This window comes from Octopus sinensis, linkage group LG2 (genome assembly GCF_006345805.1).
Source record: "Octopus sinensis linkage group LG2, ASM634580v1, whole genome shotgun sequence".
Taxonomy (NCBI): domain Eukaryota; kingdom Metazoa; phylum Mollusca; class Cephalopoda; order Octopoda; family Octopodidae; genus Octopus; species Octopus sinensis.
Window position 1 is genome coordinate 98,749,310 of NC_042998.1, and position 24,403 is coordinate 98,773,712.

The 24,403-nt window shown below is 34.1% G+C and overlaps 1 protein-coding gene across 2 annotated transcripts in view; it reads right to left on the reverse strand.

The window, feature by feature from the left end:
* The window catches only part of LOC115225425 (protein unc-80 homolog), a 318,484-nt gene that overhangs the window by 253,628 nt on the left and 40,453 nt on the right, over positions 1–24,403 (reverse strand). For both annotated transcript variants that reach the window (XM_036498583.1, XM_036498580.1), the window contains exons 5-9: positions 21,147–21,209; positions 15,212–15,390; positions 9,566–9,744; positions 6,266–6,398; positions 4,318–4,474 (exon numbers count right to left, since the gene is read on the reverse strand). In XM_036498583.1, coding sequence (XP_036354476.1) covers positions 4,318–4,474; positions 6,266–6,398; positions 9,566–9,744; positions 15,212–15,390; positions 21,147–21,209 — 711 coding nt within the window. The remainder of the gene's footprint in view (positions 1–4,317; positions 4,475–6,265; positions 6,399–9,565; positions 9,745–15,211; positions 15,391–21,146; positions 21,210–24,403) is intronic.

Consider the following 24,403-nt stretch of genomic DNA (forward strand, 5'->3'; position numbering starts at 1 on the left):
TGGAGAAGGCTTTTGACATGGTGCCATGCCCTGCAGTCTGGTGTTCAATAAGGAAACTGTGTAAATGAATGACTTGTGACTGCTCTACAAGCTATGTACAAAGATACAGTCACTAAAAAGAGTGTCAGTGATGAGTTCAGTAGTAAAATTAGCATGAAGATAGGTGTTCATCAAGACTCAGTCTTCATTCCATTCCTATCACAGACCATCACAAAGGAGTTTAAGATTGGATGTCCATGGGAACTCCATGTTGGTGATTTAGTTGAATCTGTAGTAGAGTAGGAGAAGAAATTCTAAACATGGAAGCAAAGTCCAGAATCAAGAGGAACCAAGGTAAACATAGCAAACATTAAAGTGTTGGTATGTAGGAAAGAAGACAAGACCCAGATACCATCAGAGAAATAGCCTTGCTCAATATGAACAATGAGAGTAGGTATGAATTATAGGCAAACTAACAGAGAAAGTAGGCTTTGTATGTGGCATATGAAATGGAGCAATAAGTACTAAGTGCATACAAGAAATAGAGTTTCTTAAATGCTTGGCAGGATCACTAGAAGTAGTTGGTAGCTTCTGTTATCTAGATGACATTATTAACAGTGGAAGTGTTAATTTTGAAAACATAAAAACTAGGGTAAGAATGGGTTGGAAAAGTTCTGCTGGTAACAAAAGTTTTCTTTGTTGCCAGCAGAACTTTTGCCAGCCCATTCTTAGAATAGAGGATAGATTGTACAATGCTTGAGTTCAAACTGCAATGCTTCATGGTAGTGAGATGTGGGCCTTGAATGCAGAAGACTTATGAAGACTTGAAAGGAATGAAGCAAGCATGCATAAGGAGTAGACAACCACCACCATGAATGTGTATGTATGTATGTATGTATGTATGTATGTATGTATGTATGTATGTATGTATGTATGAATGAATGTATGTATGTATGTATGTATGTATGTATGTATGTATGTATGTATGTATGTATGTATGTATGTATGTGTATATATATGTATGTATATATATGTATGTATATATATATATGTATGAATGTATGTATTTAAATGTGTGTGTGTGTGTGATATATGTACGCATGTGTGTGTGATATGTGTATGCATGTGTGTGTGTGTATGTGTGTGGGTGGGTGCGGAGGGGGGAGGTAATGTGTTACTATCTCCTTGCCTTGACAATATGTGACAGTTACAAGCAAATATCACCATCATACAAACAGTGTTCTTTGCTTCCAATCTTCTGTAAAAACATGTTTAGTCATGAGGAAATGAAGACTGGCAACATGAAGAGCATCTGGCTGCAGAAAATCAGCCTGACCCATGCAGGAATGGATGTTAAAATGATGATGATAATACATGGAAATAACCATATATATATATATATATATATATATATATAAGAATTTTAAGAATAATAATAACTCAAACGCAATATATATAGGGTCCACTTCCTCTAAAATAAAATTAAGAATCGCACAACATTTGAATTCTTTTAAAAATAAAAACTTAATCAACTCCACTGGACTTAGCAAGTACATTTGGAGACTTAAATCCCAAAATATTAATTATAATTTATCTTGGGAAATAATTAGTAAAACTAAATCATATACTATAGGAGCAAATGTTTGTTATTGGTGCTCTAATGAGTTTAAGGAAATTTTATTTTATAAGTATGATAATTTACTGAATACTGGTGATGAACGCAAAATAAAATGCAGACACAAGTTACTTTACTTATATAATAAGTTTCTTGATAAATAATAATTTTATATTAGCCTTAATAGCTCCCTATTTTTGGTTTATGTTCTAGTATTATAAATATATTAAGTGATTTGTAGTACATATTATAATAATTTATTTTAGTTATTTAGGTTCTGTTTTTAATTATAGTTAGATTATAGATGGTTTTTCATTGTATTAATAAATATTTTATTACTGAATAATAAATATTTAATGGTTTATTGAATATTGAGTCTGATTTGAAACCACCTGAAGAATGTCTACTACTCAAAGATGTGATGAAAAGAAGACATGAAACGATCGTAGTGGATATTAATAATTGTTAAATTTCTAAATAATATAAATTAATTTATGTATTGGATTAAGTCTTTCTTTGTTTGATTTGCATAATAGTGGTTTTGTCTCTAATTTAATATTATATATATATATATATACCTTATATATATATATATATATATTTATACCTTATATATATATATATATATATATATATACAGAGTGATTCAAAGCCCCTTCATCGTGGTTAATTTTTAAGTGCCTCGCCTTAACACTGTCAGAGCGGGCTGAGTTATAGTAGATAAACAGGTGACTTCCTTTTAAAATTTAGATTTGATGTCACCACCATTTTATCGTTTTGAGCTGGAAACCAAAAAGGCTGTGTTTCATGGAGACTAACCTTCCAGACCAAGGCATGTCTTCAAATGAGCCTGTACCTCTAAATCATTCAAATGTTTTACAAACAGTGCTTGACTTTTCATTCTTATATAAATGTTTACCTTAATTATTATTTACAAAAGTAAGAGTAACTTTCATTGATTGCTAATTTTATCTATATAGACTAACATATGTGTGTGTGCATACACACACATATATATATATATATATGTTGTGTATGTGTGTGCATATATAAGTGTAAATATATATATATATATATATGTGTGTGTGCGTGTGTGTAGCTTGTTTACCAGCCACATGGTTCCGGGTTCAGTCCCACTGCGTGGCATCTTGGGCAAGTGTCTTCTGCTATAGCCCTGGGCCGACCAATGCCTTGTGAGTGGATTTGGTAGACGGAAACTGAAAGAAGCCTGTCGTATATATGTATTTATATATATCTGTGTATGTGTATGTGTTTGTGTGTCTGTGTTTGTCCCCCTAGCATTGCTTGACAACCGATGCTGGTATGTTTACGTTCCCGTCACTTAGTGGTTCGGCAAAAGAGACCGATAGAATAAGTACTGGGCTTACAAAGAATAAGTCCCAGGGTCGATTTGTTCGACTAAAGGCGGTGCTCCAGCATGGCCACAGTCAAATGACTGAAACAAGTAAAAGAGTAAAGAGTATACACAATGGTTTACATAGATAAAAATAACAATTGATAAAGTTACTGTTACTTATGTGTATGATAATAATTAAGGAAAAAAAATTAATATTAAAATAGCAAGTCAGTCATTGTTTTTTTGTTATTAGATAAAAAGCATTGATCAAACAGATCTTTGTAGAGTGATCCTGCTAATGGATTGTATTAATACAAAAACATTGCTAGCTTCTTGTCAATAATAAGGCATATTTTCTTTTCTTTCCCTTTTTTTTTTTAAGATAAGCTACAAGGTTGTTCAATATATCTGGTTGCTTCTATCAGTCATTTAAATTTAAAGTCTAATAATCTACAGATGATAAACATTGCAACATCTTAATGGAATCTTTTAGCTATCTAATACTGTAAAATACCACATGCTTCCTGTTTTTCATAATGAAAGCAACATACTACTTCCATTAATTTTTACATCTAACTAAATAATATGATGTTTTTAAATGACATAATAACTACTTTCTATGTATTCTTTGTATCTTCGACATTTTCCCCACAATGATAAAAACATAGAACAGATTAAACAGAATAAACAATCCAAACCCAGAAAAAAAATTGGAGGTAAGTGGAAATTTTTTTTAGGAATAATTCAGCCTTATGAAAATTAAACATATTTTATTTTTGACAGTATGGGTATAATAATGTTCTACATAAAATTTTTATCTTTTACTTAGTTTGTAAAATCATTAAAAGTTTATTTTTTAAATCTATCAAATTCATTGAGAAAATCTATATAATTCTGGGAAGAAATGAGCTAAAATATTAGTAAAATGTTTTGTTTTTTTTTCAAATAAAAATCTGCAAGTGGAAAGTATAAGTTATAAAAATATTGAAGTTTTATTAACATTATTTTCTCTAACTGAAATAATGGAGTCAATAATGAGAATCTGCCAAAAATTCTCTTTTTCCTCTTGAGCCGTTCAGTAAATAAAGTAGGAAATAAATGAAATATATTTTACAATTCATTTATACATCAATTAAAATTAGATGACTTAAGAGAAGATAAATCATAATTTATGCAATTATAAAAGAGTTGGGTTTTTTTCCTTACTGCAGAAATATTTTCTACAGCAAGAAAAAAAAAAAACTGGTAAAAACCCAGATGGCAGCAGCTGTGAATACAAAGTAACAATGGAATAGAAATATTATTCTCATATTTCAAAGAGGTTAGCAATATTCTACTAGAATTCAAAATAAATAAATGGATGTACCTAACTGAAATCTACTGAATCTACGTTTTGGAGTATTACTTCCAGATGGAGGGTCATCTTCACTTGCAGACATACTAAGTCTGGAGCCTTGTTTGTAAAAGGAAGTATCTTCAAGAATTTCAGAATCACTGGCAGTAGAATAGGGTGTCACCAATGGCTATCAACGTAAGAGAAATAATCAAGAGAAGCTAGTAAATAAAAAGATTAGTTAGAGAAGACAGAGACCACATATAATATTTACAGACATGGAAATTTGAAGCTCACAAATTTCTGTCAAAATTTTAAAAGAACTTCAGAACATTGACTACATTTAGTTTTATTAAGATATCATTGAACACTTTGTACCTATTGTAAGATTAATTAAAATAAAATAGATTAGCCTCTTTGGAACATCTCTACACAAGCATTACTTCCAAGTGCATTATATATTGGTAAATTAAAACATTGGTTTTGCTTTGAATATATATATATACATACATACATACATACATATATATAGAGAGAGATGAAGCTACATATGGCCAGTCTATGTGGTTACCCTGGGTTTCATGTCCATAAAGTGCTTACAGTGTTTCTTTAGACCCTAAAACCTGTTAGCTTAAAGTTTCTCTATGGATGTGAAACACAGGGTAATCCCATAGACCAACCATATCTATCTTTATATAATCTACAGCTCTATAACTTAAAGTGTCCTTCTCTTTCGGATTTATGATTTACTGAATATATATATATATATACACACACACACGTATATATATACATAGTTTAAATTTACAAAAAAAAAATCAAAAGACAAAGACAGGTGTAGGAACAACAAGCAAGTGTATTAGTTTAACATTTGGGAAAAATGGAAAAGTCTTATATATATATTGATCAGGTCATTAAGAATGAAATGTCTGATCTTGAACTGAAAGTTTATTTTACTTTATCTCAACAAAACGCAATCCAGTTAATCAAACCTAAATTATCAACACAATTTTGCCATTTTATCAGCAGCTTCTTTATGCTAGTAATGAAGAATTCATTCTGGAGAGGAAGAGGTGATGAAATCACAAGAAGCTGTTTTTGCATCTTCAGATTTGAAGTTTTTCCCTTGCAAAAAGTTGTCTAATGCCTGGAAAACATGACAGTCAGTTGGTGCAATGTCTGGTGAATATGGTGGATGACAGGGTGCTTCCAAGTTCAGTTCCTGTAACTTGAGTACATGAGGAAGAGCATTGTCTTGTAAGAGAATTGGCCTGTCTATTAACCAATCTTGGTTGTTTAATTGCAAGTTCACTCATCATTTCATCCAACTGATTGATGTACACAACTGCTTTAATTGACTTACCAAGTCTCATGAAGATGTAGTGGATGACACCAGTGCTAGACCATCAAACAGACACCATTAGCTTTTTTGGTGAATATTCTTTTTGGATTGTGTTTTGGCATTTCATCTCTATCCAACTACTGTTCAGAACGCTTGCTATTGATGAAAAGAATCCATTTTTCATCACACTTAACATGGTTTGCTTTTATGCTGTGACAGCAAAGAATAGCAAGTTTCAAGACGTGTCATTTGATGCTCATTCAGATCATGTAGTATCCACTTGTCCAGCTTCTTTACCGTGCCAAGTTGTTTCAGATGGTGTAACTCTTCAATGTTGTAAATCAAGAATTGTCAGGATAAAATATTAGAGTTAGTAACCGTCAAACTTGGTGCATAAGAAAATCTGACATTTCATTCTTAATGACCTGATGTATATATTAGATTCAAAAGCACAAATTTATAAAGAAAGTAAATGAAATTGCATAAGGATCTTTCTATTTAATTTGAGAATCAAAATTAGTTTGCAGATTGAAACTCACCATAAGCTTACATCTTTAATAAGTATAAACAAAAAATAAACACAAATAATTATAAAAGATAGAGTCTAATCATGCATTATTTACTTTTAAATCAACAAACCTTTTTCACTTTCTTTCGAAATATGGATCGTCGTGAATTCTTTACAGGAGCAGATTCTTCATGAACACTCACACAAGAGGACTTATGCCAATCTTTTTCATCTCCACTGTCAGATGTACCAGAAGTAGTGTGTCTGGAAAAAAGTGGATAACTAATTATGTTTAGTAGATACTTTGTTCTTAGGATTTACATATTTTACTAACTCTGCAGTTAATTATCAGTCAAACTTAGTTATTGAATCCCAAAACAAAAGCAAACAGTTCATCTGATAATTCTTTACTCAGATAACAGACAATAACCACTATTCTTAATTAGTGATTGCATAATTAGCATTAGAAAGTGGATTCATCAATAGAAATGCTTATTTAATTATTTATATAAGACAACTGAATTTGAAACATGTTCATATATCAAACTTACAGAAAATTACATGTAAAACTATGAGAAAGGATTTGAGATTGACATATAACCACCTCCCTCGATACTATACACCCTCGGTTGTGGGTTTTGTTTCATTAGTTACCTGGTGACTTTACTAGTGCCAATGCCATGTAAAAATGCACTCAGTACTCTCAGTCATAGAAATCATGCCAAAGCAGACATTGGAATTTGGCATAGTCCTTTGGCTTGCCACCTCCTGTTGAACCATCCAACCCATGACAGCATGAGAAACAGATGATGGTGGTTAACACTTTATATCCAGTCATCATTGAAAACATTTAATCCATAATGGATCAGACCATCAAGCTGCAAGAAGTACCAACATGGGTACAGCACATCCCAGTAACAAATGTACTTTATAACTGACAAGTGTAGTTTTTTTTTTAGTTCACACTGCAGGGTTCAAATATAACCATAGGTTAAAATGGGAAACCACACAAATGTATTCATACAAAAGATTCCTGCTACACAGAGAGGATTATCAGCATTTAAGATTAGTTACTTAGCATTCTGAGAAAAGATTAACCAGAAATAGAGGAAATCTGAAATTATTCTATTTATTAAGAGTAAAGTGATTCTGTTCAGCAGCTGCCCTGGTTAATGCTCATCTGGTAATTACTTTATCAACTCTGAAAGAATGAAAGGCAAAGTCAAGCTCGGTTGCATTTGAACTTAGAAATGTAATGAGCTGAAGAAATGCAACTAAACATTTTGTCCAGCATGCTAATGATTCTGCTATCTCACTACCTTCTGGTCACAGACATATTGTCTTCTCCACCTCTCCCTGCCTTTTCAACTACTTTGGTTTCCGCTCCTTGTATCTGGTCGGTCTTGTGCCACTTGAAATCCTTTTCTGTCTCTTCCTCTCATCTTCTATGTTGTACACTCCCAGGCCCTGCACTAACTACTATGCTGAATTCTTCTTCCCTAGAGTCTTATTTCTCTGGGATTCCTTCTCTGCATGTTTTCCAACAATTTCAATTCACAACTATTGATAAGGAATGTTAATTGTATCAATACCACCAGACTCAAAGGCCATGAGCATAGTCACTTCCTGCAGACCAGACAACGACGAAAATGGCAATTTTATCTAGTATAAGACATAATACGTACTTATATACATACATGTATGTATATATGCATGTATGAGATAATATTATCCAATGTGACATTTACTTTCAAAAGAAATAAAGATTTGACTGGTGTTTCTAGCAGGAAGGTGACTATGTAGAGGTTCCCAGACTCATAAATGTTTGGAGGCATTTTAATTGGCTCATGACCATTAAAAAGCTTCCTCATTAATTTGAGGGAATTGGTAGGTTAATACCTCTCATTTGCAATACTTTCTTTCATAAAAAAAAATCACAAAAAATCCTATTTGACAAGGTTTAAATATTAAACAAAACCACGGAGAGTAATAGCAGATTTTATTACAGTGAGCATACAGACATATCCAAAGCTCCACTTTATGTAACAGTGTTAATAATGTTTTATTTTTATCCTGGCACAAAGGACACACATATACAAAAGGGAGGTAGATTATATCTAACTGAATTAACCTCTAAAAATGACTGGTATGTATCTCTTTAACCTCAGTTAAATGAAAAGTGAAGCTGATTCTTGAAGGAATTAACTTCAGACTGTAGAGAGATAAGATTAGTACAGATAAGACTAAATACCATGTTTTTAGGCCAGTGCTCTATTTCTCTTGCTCCAGCACTTCATTATATATAATTATTGTAAATTGTGCCAGTTCTTACATTATGCATATTTCAGCATAGTTTATTAATTAAATATCTGGAAACTATGTAATTATTTAAGAATTTTCTTTTATATTCTATTTACAGATTTTCATATTAATTTCAATAAGAAAAAGATAAATTTTCGTTTGTTCTGTCTTTAAAGTGTTTTTAGCATTTATGTCCATTCCTTAGTCATAAGTGCTGACTCAGTCATATTTTCTTATATACTGTGTTCTATTTACACACACACACACACACGCACGCAACACACACACACACACACACACACACACACACACACACATACACACACACATCTACGTATATTTTAATATCCATTATCAGCACCTCATGAAATGAGTCTTTTTGTTCTTTAAACCTTTTTTTTTTCTTGAAGTTGAATGTTTCCATGACATGAGGTTCACAATAGCAGTATTCCAGTTTGACATTTTAATTATCTCAATTGATTAAAGTAGCTGATAAAATAAAAAGTTTACATTCCATTTGAAAACTGTATGATACACCTTTCTACTTTTAAAATAAGATGGAAATTTCTTTCAATATATTTAGTTTTACAAGAAGGGACTGTGCTCAGAACCTTTACAGATCCTTCTTGTCTGAGGTATGTAGCTCACTGGTTGAGTCTAATGCAACTGATGTTCAGTTTGAAGACATGGAGGTTAGAAAAAAGGCATTCAAAAAAATGCACATCTGTAAGAAATGAAGATGGGGGTAAGATACAAGATCTAGAAAGTAAAATACAGAGAAAACTGGTGGTAGATGTAGGAAGGACAATATGTGGTAGAAGTAGGAAGAACAATACATCACAGAAGCAGGAAAGAGAGGAAATAGTAAAAGCAGGAAAGACAAGAAGTGGTTGAAGCAAGAAGGACATTTGGTGAAAGTGAAATTTAGAATTGGCAGGTTCCTGAGAGCAGATAGAAAAGATAAAGAGGGAACATACCACAATGTTTGAAAAATTAGTGAGTGAAGGTTTATGTATCAAGTGGATGGCTTTTTGGGATGCAAATCAACAATAGTATATAATGTTAGATCATGTATATGCTGTAAAAACATAGGAAGGATACAAAAATATTTAAAAATAAAATGTACTTACCTAGTTGATATGGGGGTTCCTTTAATAGCTCTATCATTCTCTTTCTCCTTCTCAACTGTTTTCTTTTTTCTAAGTCTTTCAAGAGAATCTAATAATCCACTAAGTGCAACACGGCGTAAGGTTCCACCATGTACTTCCTTTACGTGTGATATCAACTGACGCACATCACAGAATAAACTCTGAAGAAACAGTAACAATATTTCATCACATTACATATGGTAACAATCATAAACAGTTTATTGATTTATTTTCTCTGTTACTAGTTACATAATATCATCTTTGTTTTCAAAGATGGTTAATCATGCTGGCATGGGTTGAATAAGAATTATTGAGGTAGTATTTTTACAGCCAGATACCCATCCTGTTGCCAATCCTTATTTTTCAAGTAAAATATTTTTATTCCACTGGGATTGCACATATCAAAAACTACTGAGTTGTTGGACATGTTAACAAGAGTTGTAAACACATCGCTGTTTTTGCTCACACACTCACAAACATAAATATGTATACATATACATACATACACACACACATGTACATAATATATATATACACACACACACACATATACAGACAATATATATATATACATATCTATATCTATCTATCTCTCTCTCTCTCTCTCTCTCTCTCTCTCTATATATATATATATATATATATATATATATATACACATATACAGACACACACACACACACATGTTTCTATACAGTATCTATCAACCAAATTTCACTTACAAAGCTTTGGTTGGTCCAATACTATAGTAGAAGACATTACTCTCAGTGCTATACAATGATATGGAACCCCACACCACATGGTTGTGAAACAGATATCTTAACTACACAGCCTGAGTACCTGTACAATTTTAAATGATTTTCGAAGAACGTAAACCAAATCAATAATAGTAAAATTTGAACACCAAATAGTGACATTATGAGCAAGCTGCTCAAGAGATAAATTAAACATTGATTGTACTTCATTTTTTTTTAAATGAGACATAACATTCTATGATTATGTGTGTTAATTCTAGAATACATATTTAACTATGATAATTGAAACAGGATTCCTTTAAAGTCACTGGAACTTGGTTTGACAGAATCAAGTTATATGCAGATGATGAGCATAAACAGCATAAATTTAAACATTTTACCTATGTTATTTAATTCCTTAAAATAGCTAGTACATATTCTTCTATATATAGTTTGTTAAAACTAAGAATATCATTATTAACCTGGTGTAATTTAGTACATAACTTAACGTGAAATTTTGAGAGGATGTTTTAATTTAGATCACTTTAAAATAGGAAGTTTGTATCATAGAACTAATGGCAGTCTCATGGAAGTTGATAGTAAAAGGCTTAATCTCCATACCGATATGATGATAATTATCTAATGATTATCCAGCATTATGAAAATTCAGGGTTTAGAGTTTCTGGTATAGTGTTGAAACAGTTTAAAGACCCCATTACAATTTAACCTTTACTAATGCATAAAAGAACTTAATTTAAGGTGGTAAATGAATAGAATTAGTAGAGCGTTGGAAACAATGCCTTGCAGTCTTTGTTGCAACTCACCACAATCTAAATCCAAATCCTGTCAACGCCAAGTTTATCTGTCATTGTGCCAGGGTCAATAAAAGAATCCAATTGAGGGTGTTGGATTGATGGAACAGTAAGAACATCAGACTTGTGGAATCCAGTCTAATGTTCATCATGATCTTTTCGTTCTGAGTCCAAAACCTGCCATGACTGATGTGAGTGGTAGACTTAGTCCTAGTTTAACACTACTACCTTTGTGCCCTATAGTATTTATCTATTGAGGGCAACTCGCAACTTACATAGATCAGAATTTTGCCCCTACACCTGTAGGGTCCTCACACAAATGCCCAGTGTGCTCATGTTTTAAGATGGCATTGTTCACAGTCTTATAGGCCCTGTAAAAGTCCATAGGCATTGCTCTTCCTTCTGACTCAAAAATAATTTTAAAAAAATACTGCACTTATCAAAATGTAAATATCTGGTGTTAATTATTTAATAAATATGTTAATTAATTTCTAACATAGGTAGAAGGCCATAAATTTTGTTGGAAGAGAAGTTTATTTTCATATTGTCCCCTTCCCCAATAAGTGATGAAAGACAAAGTTAAATTTGGTAGGAACTGAATTCAATAAACCAATATCATTATTAGTTTCAAATTAAGGCAGTGAACTGGCAGAAATGTTAGCACACCGGGCAAAATGTTTAGTGGTATTTCATCTATCTTTACATTCTGGGTTCAAATTCTGCCATGGTCAGCTTTGCCTTTCATCCCTTTTAGGGTCGATAAATTAAGTACCAGTTGCATACTGGGGTCGATCACACTGGCTCCTTTCCCCAAAACTTTTGGGCCTTGGGGCCTAGAGTAGAAAAGAATATTGGTTTCAAATTTTGGCACAAAGCCAACAATTTTAGGGGAGGGGCTAAGTCAATTACATTGACCCCAGTGCTTGACTGAAACTTATTTTATTGACTTCGAAAGGATGAAAAGCAAAGTCAACCCCAATGGAATTTGAACTCAGACATAAGAACTGATGAAATGCCATTACGGAAGACCAATCAATATTAACTGATGATTTAAGGTTGCAAGCTGGCAGAATCATTACCATGTCAAAAAAAGTGCTAAGTGGGATTTCTTCCAACTTTATGTTCTGAGTTCAGATTCCACTGGGGTAGGTCAACTTTGCCTTCCATTCTTTTTTTGTGTGTGTAGATCAAGTAGGTATATTACATGTATAAAAACCTTTGAATGGATTAAATCATGTTCAAAATGGAACTAAAATGTATTAAACTGAGCTGAGCTTTTGATTCTTCAGATGTACTGTGCACACATATTTGGAAACAAGAAATAAATTTACTTCATTAGTTAAAGCAAATTATTATCAGGAGAGAGAGAGAGAGAGAGAGAGGAGAGAGAGAGAGAGAGAGAGAGAGAGAGAGAGAGAGAGAGAGAGAGAGAGAGATGAGAGAGAGAGAGAGAGAGAGAGAGAGAGAGAGAGAGAGAGAGAGAGAAGAGAGAGAGAGAGAGAGAGAGAGAGAGAGAGAGAGAGAGAGGAGAGAGAGAGAGAGGAGAGAGAGAGAGAGAGAGAGAGAGAGAGAGAGAGAGAGAGAGAAAAGTGAATGTGTTGATATAGATATGCAATAAGAATGGATGGCTTATGCCAGGTGAATAAGTTCAGTTAACTGATAAGAGAAAGTAGCCAAAATTGAGATAAACTAAGAAATGCAAGAAGCAAGATAAGTTATATGAGAACCTAAGTCACATTTTGGATGAAAACATATAAAGTTTGACTGAAAAAGGTTGTGATGCAGATAAGTCTATCCGATGCTTAGATGAATACAAACTCAAGAATGTGTATACAAAAAGTGTTGTTATCTAACTATAATCAAAGACATTCCAGACACGGCTATCCTGTCTTCTTGTATATCTAGGACTGCATTGCCTTGTGTCCTTTACATTTGTTGTTTGATTTGTTTCTCCGAGATGGTAGATAATTTAACTCTTTAGCATTTAAACCAGCCATATCTGGTTCAAATATTCTACTCATTTTATGTTCAAACCAGCCAGATCCAACCTCTCACACCTACCCTACAATGTCATTCAAGAAATATAAAATCTACACAAAAAAACTTGAGGCCAGAAGATAATACATGATTAATTCAAAATAATGTGAATAAATAAGCATTACATAGACAGAACAACCTGAATGCTAAAGAATTAAAAGAGGTACGGTTGTTATTTCTAACCTGTGTAGAACAGCACACAACTACATAACTAGAACCCCTAACAATCACTCCAAATGTTAGGCCACACTGTTCCTGAGGATCTCATCTAGATCCCTAAGGATTTCTTCTTTGAGATGTCTTTAACTTGGTTAGGATCATGTCTAAAAGAATGGTTCTTTTCTTCAATACTTTAAAATACTTCATCCCCCAACAATTACTAACATACTATAAAGCTCAGATGGGGCCCACAATAGAATATTGCTCTCACATCTGGAACAGTGCTGTTGCTGCAAGTGCATACATCCTAGACTGCATCCAGCATAAGGCAACTGAGCTGGTTGGTATAAAGTTACTCACAAACATGCTTCAGCTACTGACCCAAAGGTAAGCTATCTTCTATCTCTGCCATTATAATAACCTCTCCTCCTCAGAACTGATTGGTCTCATGCCACCATCACTCAAACATTCCTAACTCACCCATCTCCCTTCCTCTTATCACCCATATTATATCTAATCCTCACAAGTACTACACAAACTACTACTCCCAGTTCTTCTTCTCTGCTTAAGTCTTTCCAGCAAGTATTGACTTGCAACAGTTTAAGCAGAACATAAGTAGTGTTAATCTCACTGGTCTAGGAGCGCCTATGAGGGTCACAGGCACTGAATTTTTCTCCAAACCCAACAAATCAAGAAAAGAAAAAATATTCACACATTCAATACAAAATACACTATTTTGATATGTAATCTATATATCTTACTTAACATGGATATACTAACAGAAAGCTATAATAATTTGGTTTTTGTCTTCAGAAGGCATCTTGTAAAGACATCATCATCATCATCATCATCCAGTGTTTTAAATCCAAGTTTTGTCCCTGTTAACGGGGGTGGCCAGATCTACCTCAATGCCATAGCAACTGCCCTCACACCATCTCGCCTGGTTTTGGGTGTCCTCCCTTCTCAAGCCAACCCTCCTAATCTCCTCCTCCACCTGTGCCCTCCACGTTTTCCTCGGTCCACCTCACTTTCATGGCTCATTAACTTCAAACTCAAGCACCCTCCTCAGAACATGTTCCTCATCCCTCCTCAACACATGCCCACACTACCACACTCCATTTGCCCTTGCCAGCTGTTACACTGATTCCTCCAACCCCAGCATCTCCATCAAGTCCTCAGTCCTCCTCTTATAGTGCTAAAAAGCACAGAAGTATCAAGAGCAGAAGAAAACTGTCCAGCAGTATTGGTGGAATTGCTAGATCATGTGATTTTTGTATGTTTGCACATTGTCAGTCGCAAGCATCCACTATCACTGCATGCTTAGACAAATTTCCCTAGTGATTAATCACTCACTGGTGTCTCAGTTCAATGAAAACATAAAGGTATTATTGACCACCATTATTTGACCAATAAAGGTGCAGTTAAAATATAATTCAGTGTTTGACTTAAGCAACAAAAATATAGTAAGCCTTTAGTAAAATAGTTTATCCTCCACAAAAATCTAGGGTAACTCCATTGTGATTGCTTGGCATGCTGAGAAGTAACAATCAAATCACATTCAAATCCCACCTTAAGATATCAAATAAGGAAGGAGCAAGTAAAATAATGTAATCATACATACTCTGGCATCCTGTTTTTGGGGAATTGCATGATCTTATACAGCATAGAAACAGAGTAATCAGTACTAAGTACCCTAGGACTTGAGACAGTTCTTTTTTATTTTTACATACTTTTTTAAAGAGGATGGAATAAAGTTCATTTATAAGTTTGCTCAATCAAAACTGATCAACCAAAAGTTAAAAAAAAATTAAAATAAAAAATAAATATAGAGAGTATTGTGTCTTGTTAAAATGAAGAAACCGACATTTCAATGTCTAAAAACAACTTACAATATTTTCTTGGCTGCTAAGTTCTTTGATACTATCAACACATTTAGATACTAAAGGCTTGAGAATGTTGGCTACAATAACACCTTCAACACCACGATGTCCAACACCACCTATACTATGGCCAAAGTTGTTTGAAAAGTTGAGTGCACTACTCTCAGAAGATGAGCATTTCTTGTGACCTGTAAAGATATCATAACACTAGTTAATACATATACATATTTAACATATGAAATTGACAAGTTTTTATAAAAATATATTATATATATATATAAAGGGAGAAAGAGAGGGAAATGAAAATGGCTTAAGAATCCATACAAATCAAAGGTTATAGGTAAAAATAAAAACAGAAACAGCATGGATGTATAGTTAAAGATGTATTTTTACATTTCTTCTTTTAATTGTACAGGATAAGTATTTTTATACACACATACATGTATGTGTGTGTGTGTATATATATATATTATACTATATCATATTATATAATATTATACATGTTTATATGTAGGGGCAGCTGGAGATACCAGTAATGTGGGCAGCTGCACACCACAGAGACTCCAGAGTAGCATGTACTAGAGCAGCCTAATAAAACTACTATACTCTATCTTGAACTTTTCTATTCCAACATGGAGGATAAGGTTAATCATTTAGATGTTAAGGTAATACAGATGATAAGGTTATAACTAGCATTTATAATAAAACTAATAGCTTTAATCTTCATATTTCATCTTTGCCCAGGGCATTGAGCAGAATTCCATTAAAAATAGGATATGACATGTTCTCCAGTCAAGTTATCAGATACAGTAGAATTACAAACATAGTTGATGTATTTGTGGACAAAATTAAACTGGTGATGGAGTATATAGAAAAATAAGGTATTTTCATTTAAATGAAAAATAAATAAAATTTTCCAGTAGTCAAATTAAATCAAAGAAGTTGATTTTCAAGTAGTTTCATGTTAGCTCAGTTTTTATTACCATGAAAAAAATTTTCTTTTAATTACTAATCATTCTCAGCTTGAATATGCAATTATATAGTTTAAGTTGACATGTTAAAATTAAACTGGTCATTTAAAAATTTACATTAAATGCAAAAACTAGACAAAAAGCTCACCATGGGTAATTTTAAAAGATATCTTTTTTACAAAATGCCTGACAAATATTTTATTTCTCAATTATAAAGAATTTTTCAATAGTAGTATTACTTTTAAACAAAAATGCATTTATATCAAACATATTTTATATATTATATATACATTTGTACTTATATATTCTAATAATGAAAAATGATATATATGCTGTATTAAAAATGCACACCAAATCAAAGTAGCAAAAAATAATTTTTTGGAATAAATTATTTGCAAGTGGATGATTTTTTAAAACTATTTTAATTAAGATTATGTCTCAATAACAACCAAAGATAATTTCTATCAATTGACATGTGTATTGGATGTACATTGGCATGTATGGGTGAGTAGATATATGCCTTTATTTTAGGTTGTTTGTGTTCATGTGTAACTGCTATTTGGCATGTGTAATTATCATGATGCTCATTATGAGTTTCATTAAGGTCAATTTGAAAACTAGTTAGCTTGGAAATTTAAGAAGTACTTAGAAAAAGAATAAACTCTTCCAACATAGGACAGTATTGATATGAGAGGCTAGCAACCTTTTATCATATAAGTAGCACTGACAAATTTAGAAAAACAAATAGTTAAGGAATTTCAATAAAAACCTATCTTTAGTACCAATTCAAGAATTGTCCATTTTGTTTTTCAGATATCATACTAGATTTAACTACATGCAAACACTTTTCTTCTAGAAATCCAAGTGAAGACATTGTATAGATTGTCATTATTGTCATCATTACTGTTCTTCATACTGACATGGGTTGGATGGATCTGACTTCAGTAAAGCGTTCGACAGGGTAGACCATAACATCCTACTCTCAAAATTGGCAAATGTTGGAATCCGTGAAAAAGTTCTACACTGGATTAAGTATTTCCTGGCGAATAGAACACAACATGTTGTAGTTGATGGAGTCCACTCAAACCCAGCAAAAGTCACCAGCGGTGTTCCCCAGGGAACTGTTTTGGGTCCGCTACTCTTCATAATTTACGTAAACGACCTTTCCAGTGTCGTACATTACTGCAAAGTGAAAATATTCGCTGATGACACTAAGCTCCAGCAAATCGTCAATGAAGAAGCAGACCGAACTCAACTCCAGTCTGATCTATATGCTGTGAGTCAATGGGCAGACAGAAACAAAATGCAACTGAATGAGGGAAAATTTGAGCTGATGCATTTCGGAAGAAATTCCTCACTAAAACAACCATACTCTCTTCCTTCAGGGGAACCGCTCACAGCCTCTAACAATATCAGAGACCTGGGTGTAATTGTTGATGACGATCTCAGTTGGAGTGCAATCAACAAGAAGGTCGATATAGCTCGTAGGATGAGTTCCTGGATCTTAAGAACTTTCCGGTCCAGAGAACAAGGTGTCATCATACCACTTTTTTCCTCCTTTGTACGGCCACACCTTGAATACTGCTGCCCACTGTGGTCTCCTCACACAAGACAAAACATCTCCAGAATTGAGTCACCCCAGAGGGCTCTCACTAAACAAACTGAAGGCATGGCTGCTCTCGATTATTGGGATCGCCTTAAAGCCTTGAAACTTTACTCCCTCCAGCGTCGCTGTGAGCGGTACATCATTTGTACGATGTGGAAAATATACCGCCAACTTTGCCCAAACGACCTAAACATTAGCTTCAAGGTTCATCCAAGACTTGGACCACAGGCTATACGTCCCCTGCCAAATTCAAGATCACAACATACATGTACACTGCAACATAATTTCTTTTCCTCAACAGGCCCTGCCCTATTTAACATTGTCCTGAGGGAGATCAAAGAGGAAAAGGATCCCATCAACTTTAAACAGAGTCTGGATAGATTCCTTCAAAGAATACCAGATAAGCCACCCATAATTGGATACAACTCACCCAACAAGAGCTCACTACTTGAACAAAACTGGATACAACTCACCCAACAAGAACTCACTACTTAAACAAAACTTGACTTAAACAGGATTCGAATAATCCTATCAGGTGGTGCTATTAAGTTAGACATGGCCTGGACCAATCTTTGGTCGAAACATATCTAAGTTTATCTAAGTCTAAGTTTATATATATATATATATATATATATATATATTACTACATTTGCATTGTTAAAATGTTTTTATTACTTTCCTGTTTCTATGTTCAGATTATAATCCATAGAACATGATACAAAATTCTGAAAACCAGCAGACTTTACTTAGTGAGTTAAAGTTAAAACTACATAACCAAACCAAATCATGAATGAAAGATATCACTGTGTAACAAATTTTAATTTTTTTTCTTCTTTTTGTCTTTGGTCAGTGTTATTTCCTAGTTGTTTCTCTTTAGAAATCAAAGGAAAAGACTACACTTCCCTTCAAACTTTGCTTTTGTGACCTGGACATCAATTTTTTTGAAACTGACCTGTTTTCCATTACATTTTAGACAGATTCAACACTGAGTTGCTGAAACAGAAGTATCATTATAACAAATGTTCAGCTCAATACCACAGATTTACTTGTTAGTTGCTTGACCATAACTACTTGAGCATGTCCCTTAGTGAGTGACAATATGTTCATCTCTGATCATGAGCAGGAGCATTGGGGGAACATTATAGCTATGTGTTGAGAGGAATTCTTTGGGGTTTGAATTAATATAGTAAAAGCAAAGTTTGAAGGAAATATTAACTATTTTTCATACTTTATAGGGGTAAGCAAATAGGGAGTAATAGTTGCTACCCAAGGACAAAAATCACGTTACACAGTGTAATGTCTAAAGAAATATGGAAAGTAAGTTTCATAATTACAAGTAAAGCAGCAAGCTGTCAAAATCGTTAACATACCAGACAAAAGGCTTAGTGGTATTTTGTCTGTTTTTACATTCTGAGTTCAAATTCCACCAAGGACAACTTTACTTTTCATCCTTTTGGGGGTTGATAGAATAAGTACCAGTTGAGCACTAGGGTTAATGCGATTGAAAAACACCCCCACCACCAAATTTCAGGCCTTGTGTTTACAGTAGAAACATTTATTAATTTAATCCCTATATTTTCTCCATCTAAATTCATCTAAAATCAACTTTTCCTTTCATATCATCTTGCTTAATAAAATGAATATCAGTCATATATTGATGACTGTGTGGATAAGTATGGGTGGGTGGTATGGCTGTGTGGTATGGCTGTGTGGTATGGCTGTGTGGTTAAGAAGTTTGCAACTGCTCAGCTTCAGGTTCACTTCTACTGTGAAACACTTTTTGCAAGTATCTTCTACCACTGGTTCAGCCAAAGATTTGTAAGTGAAACTTCAAAACTGTGTGGAAGCCCATTGGAGTGACAGTTCCTGTTCCTTTGTGGTAGACACTATCTGTTGATAGGGTTAGCACCACTGTCTGGCTTTTGGGTGCCTTAAGCAGAGTCCATCCTGTTGCACAGATTCAGGCCATGTCTCCAATGAAGGAATAACTTTCTCCCTTCCTCCTCTAAGTCTCAGAGGCTCTGAACAAGATCAGGGGTGCTACTACCCTTTTCTAATTAAACAAATAAATAATGAATAAATGACAATCTTTATATCCTACTTAACATGGATGAATTGTTAGAATGTCATATTACTATGGTATTTGTTTTGAGAGATCCTGTCATAAGTGTATAGTGCTAAAATATAGATGAGAATCGTCTATCATGGGTGGCAGAACTGCAAGATCATGTGATTTCAGTGTGCATGTGTTTCATCAGCAGTAGGCATTCACTCACAACATGCTAGCCAAATTCTACTGCCAACAACGTACATGAAAACAGTGACTGTTCAGTCACTAATTTCACAAATAACTGGAGGTCCTTTAAAAAATAATTAGTGATGGAAGCAGTTTTAAGACCAAATGGCAATCTTTATATCCTACTTAAATATGGATGTATTGTTAGAGTGGATGCCTGCTACTGATGAACTGCATGTACACGGAAATCATATGAGGTAGCAGTTATGCCACTCATGCAAGATGATGATTCATATCTGCTAACAGTGTGTCTATGCTTTTAGTACAGTAGGTCTATATGAGAGGATCTCTCAAGGTGAATCCCACAGTGATACAGTGTTCTAACAATACATCCACAGTAAGCAGGATATAAAGATTGCCATTCAACATTAATATGGCTTCTGTCACTAATATTTATTTTTAAATGAATAAGTAAAAAATAAATTACTAATGAATTATTCCTATTCCACACAATTTGTTAGAAATCTTTGTTATTAATGGTGACATTTAAAGTAATGAGAGTGACTAATGTTAATTTCCTTGACTGCATTATGTTATTTATAACATATTTTATTGAGATACTGTGCCAACAAAAGCGTAATGTGAGAAATGAATGACTAGAAGGTAAATTTGAAACTTTACAACAGCAAATAAGTTGTTCTATAAAAGTTATTTACATTAAGTAATAAAATGGTTGAATGCATATATTGAATTTCCTAATTTTAGTCAATGTCTAAAAAAACTGCCCATTATCTAAAAAACATCAGCAGGTTATACATGAATGTTTTAGTGAGGACACCTGAAGAATGCTAAGGGTGAGTGTCTAAAAATGTGAGGTGAGTACTTAAATGTGACTTGAAGTGAGTATCTAGATACAACTTAGGGTGTGTGCACTTGCAGATGACATAGGATCAGTATCTGGAGATGATGTTGGGTGAATATCAGAAGATACTTAAGTGAGTGATTTTTAAATTCTTCAGTGAATCATACATATATATATATATGAAAAGTATATAAAGATATATAATTTTATAAAAACAGTGAAAGACAAAGTGCTGATTTTTTTTGTTATTATGATTACAAATTGGTCACCTGACGCCAGTTTCTCAATGCATTCAGAATCCAACCATGATTGTAAGATTGTACAAATGGAATCTGTTTCACATGAATTGAGTAAAAATGAAAATATATAAATACATAAAATATGATGAAAGTTTGACTCATATTAGTTTCTTTGAAATCAATGTTTCTCAAGCACAAAACTTTTAATTGTGAATTTACCAATATGGAATCGCTTAACTTGAAAGACATTACATGTTTCAGTAGGATGAGATAAAAACCTTAAAAAATTGAGATTATAAGACTTGTATTTATTGATTTACAAACACATTCACGGATCAGACATCCAGTGTATTGTGACACTGTACAGTGTCCTTTACCAAGACAATTAATAATACTCAATGACTAAGTTCACCTAAGCAGAATGGGATGATTCAGAACTGTAAAAAACACTGTTAACCATTTTGTTGGCTAGTAATGGTGAGTTCAACTCTCTCTGATCAGACCACCAATCTTATCACCACCATCTTGGAAAAAGGGGGAACACACTGTACAATGTAGTCCTAGACATACCAAAATATGGAGCTGTGCCAAATGCTATGTTTTTGTTCATAGGTCTGCTCAATCAGGGCTGCTTTGAAGTAAACAAAACCAACAGTCAGTGATAGAAAGAGTTAACTTACTGACTAAAGCCTTCCACTCCATGGTATGTCCCTCCTCATTCAAATGATCAAACCTATAACCCCCAAACTCCTTCAATAACTCACACACAACAACACTGTAGTTGTAAAGATGAAGAATTCAGAAAAACACCTTAAAAAAGTAAACCACAACTAGAATGTCTGCAAAATGACCCTCAAGAAAGCAAAATATGCTATTCCTCAAACAGGGCAGTGAGCTGGTAGAATCATTACCATGTCTGGTGAAATGCTTAGTAGTATTTCATTCGTCCTTATGTTCAGAGTTCAAATTCCAACAAAGTTGACTTTACCTGTCATCCTCTTGGGGTCAATAAAATAAGTACCAACTGAGCACTAGGATAGATGTAATCAACTTAACCACTCCTGGGTATGAGTATAAAAACTGCATCCCTCAGCAAAACCATGTTGGGCCAGTGTAACAGAGTAGGTCCATCAAACCAGTGTGATCACAAGCTCACGTTCGTGACCTTTGCACCAGACCATGGTTGGTGGAGAGAACATGCTGAAGCCCTTGTCCTACAGTGGATTGAGCATGAGCAGTCCAATCCAATCTAATTCTTCAAACAGGATGGTTCTGTAAAGAGCACTCCTTCATATAATTCCATTCCATTTGTGGTGTTTTATTGCACTCTGCACACTAAAAACTAAAAGCCTTTGACAATCCCATCTTGATTACACTTGCTTCAAACTGACATGCATACAATTTAAATTACATAAATGATTTTGGTAGCTTCAGCAAATTATGGCAACTGATCGTGGTGGTATTTCTTTCTTCAACCCTTTAACAGGCAGAATTTCTTCAGCCAGATGTTCTTCTTGTTGCCAGACCTTATTTGTTTCCAACCAAGATATATTTCACCACAGAAGACTGGAAACAAACATTGTTTATATGGCAGTAATGCTTATTTACAATCATCACATGATGTCAAGACAAGGGTACACACACACATTATGTGCTTCTTTCAGTTTCCATCTTTCAAATCCACTCACAAGGCTTTGGTCAATGGTCAACCTGGAGCTAGAGTACAAGACACTTGCAGAAGATGCTATGCTGTGGGACGGAAACCTCAGATCATGTGGCTGAGAAGCAAGCTTCTTAACTACACATCCACACCTGTGCCAGCTGAAACTCTTACTTATCTCAACACAAACACATATCCTAGATCACAAGCAAAGAAAGGCCATTCAAATTACATGAAGATGCTCACTGACAGACTCCAAGCTTTGACCAACAGATATACAGTGACCTCTGCTCCTTGAACTGGCTGGTTTCATGTTACTTCCAATCAGGTACCCAGGTTCATTTGCCTCTCCTCTCATCATCCATATCATCTTCCTTACCTCAGCCTTACTTGAGCCATAATTCCCAGTACTTTCTCCCCAAAATGCCATCCCTCTGGAATCTCTCCTTGCATATGTTTTATCTGCAGCTCCCAACTTGCAACTCTTCAATGATTAATTACATCAATCTCACCAGCTTCAGGGAATGGGGGGGGGCTGTACAAACCATGAGCACAGCCATTCTTCCATACTAAACAAATAATTTTAAAAATATTTTTGTAAATATGGTAGGTGTCAAAATCTCAAATGAATCCCAACAGTTAGACTTCTTTGGGGCCAGAAAAACCTTTGGTCTTGTCAGTTGGTGACCATCTCAGATCACAAGTGCAACATATTAAAAATTACTGGTCATATGCCAACAATGGTGTTGCTACATACACCCACACAAACATCCTGCGCTGCATCTAATAAAAAAACAGATCACCCAGGCTATGCTAATTTACAAAGACTTACCAATATACGACAAAAACCTGCATAAAGAGTCACTATTTTGTTTCTCTGAACTAGATAGGTATGCATCACAACTAATGTTCACTCATTGTATCTACCTTTTCTCTCCTTGTCATTGATCTTTGTTTCATACTTCAAAACATACACAAAGCACTTTGTCCTATTGCTCCTCCCTTGAATAGCAGCTCTCTGGAACTCCCTACTTCTCTGCGCACATGTTCCTAACAGAAATTCAACTTTAACATCAATAGCATTAAATTCACTAGTCTACAAAGGTCTGTAAAAGCCATGGGTACCAACATTTCAACTCTGAATAATTAATAATAATAAACTGGCAAAATCAGAAATTTGTGAGGAGAACAGTTGATTATATGATCATCATCATTAGCATAATTTTAATGTTCACTTTTCCATGTCCACATGGGTTGCAAGGAATTTTTTTGAGGTGGATTTTCTTCAGCCAAATACCCTTCCTGTCACCAATCCTCACCTGTTTCCAAGTAAGGTAATATTTCTCCATGACCAGACATGGTTTCATGGAAGACTGTAAATGAAGGCTACCACTGGCATTACAGTGTCACTTGTTTACAACACTTACATGATGTCAAGGCAAGGAAACAGTAACACACACACGCACGCACACACACACACACACACACACACACACACACACACACACACACATATACTATGGGTTACTTTCATTTTCCTGTCTACCAAACCCACTCACAAGGCTGTGGTCAACCTGGGGTTGTAGTAGAAGACACTTGCTCAAAGTATCTTGCAATAAGATTGAAC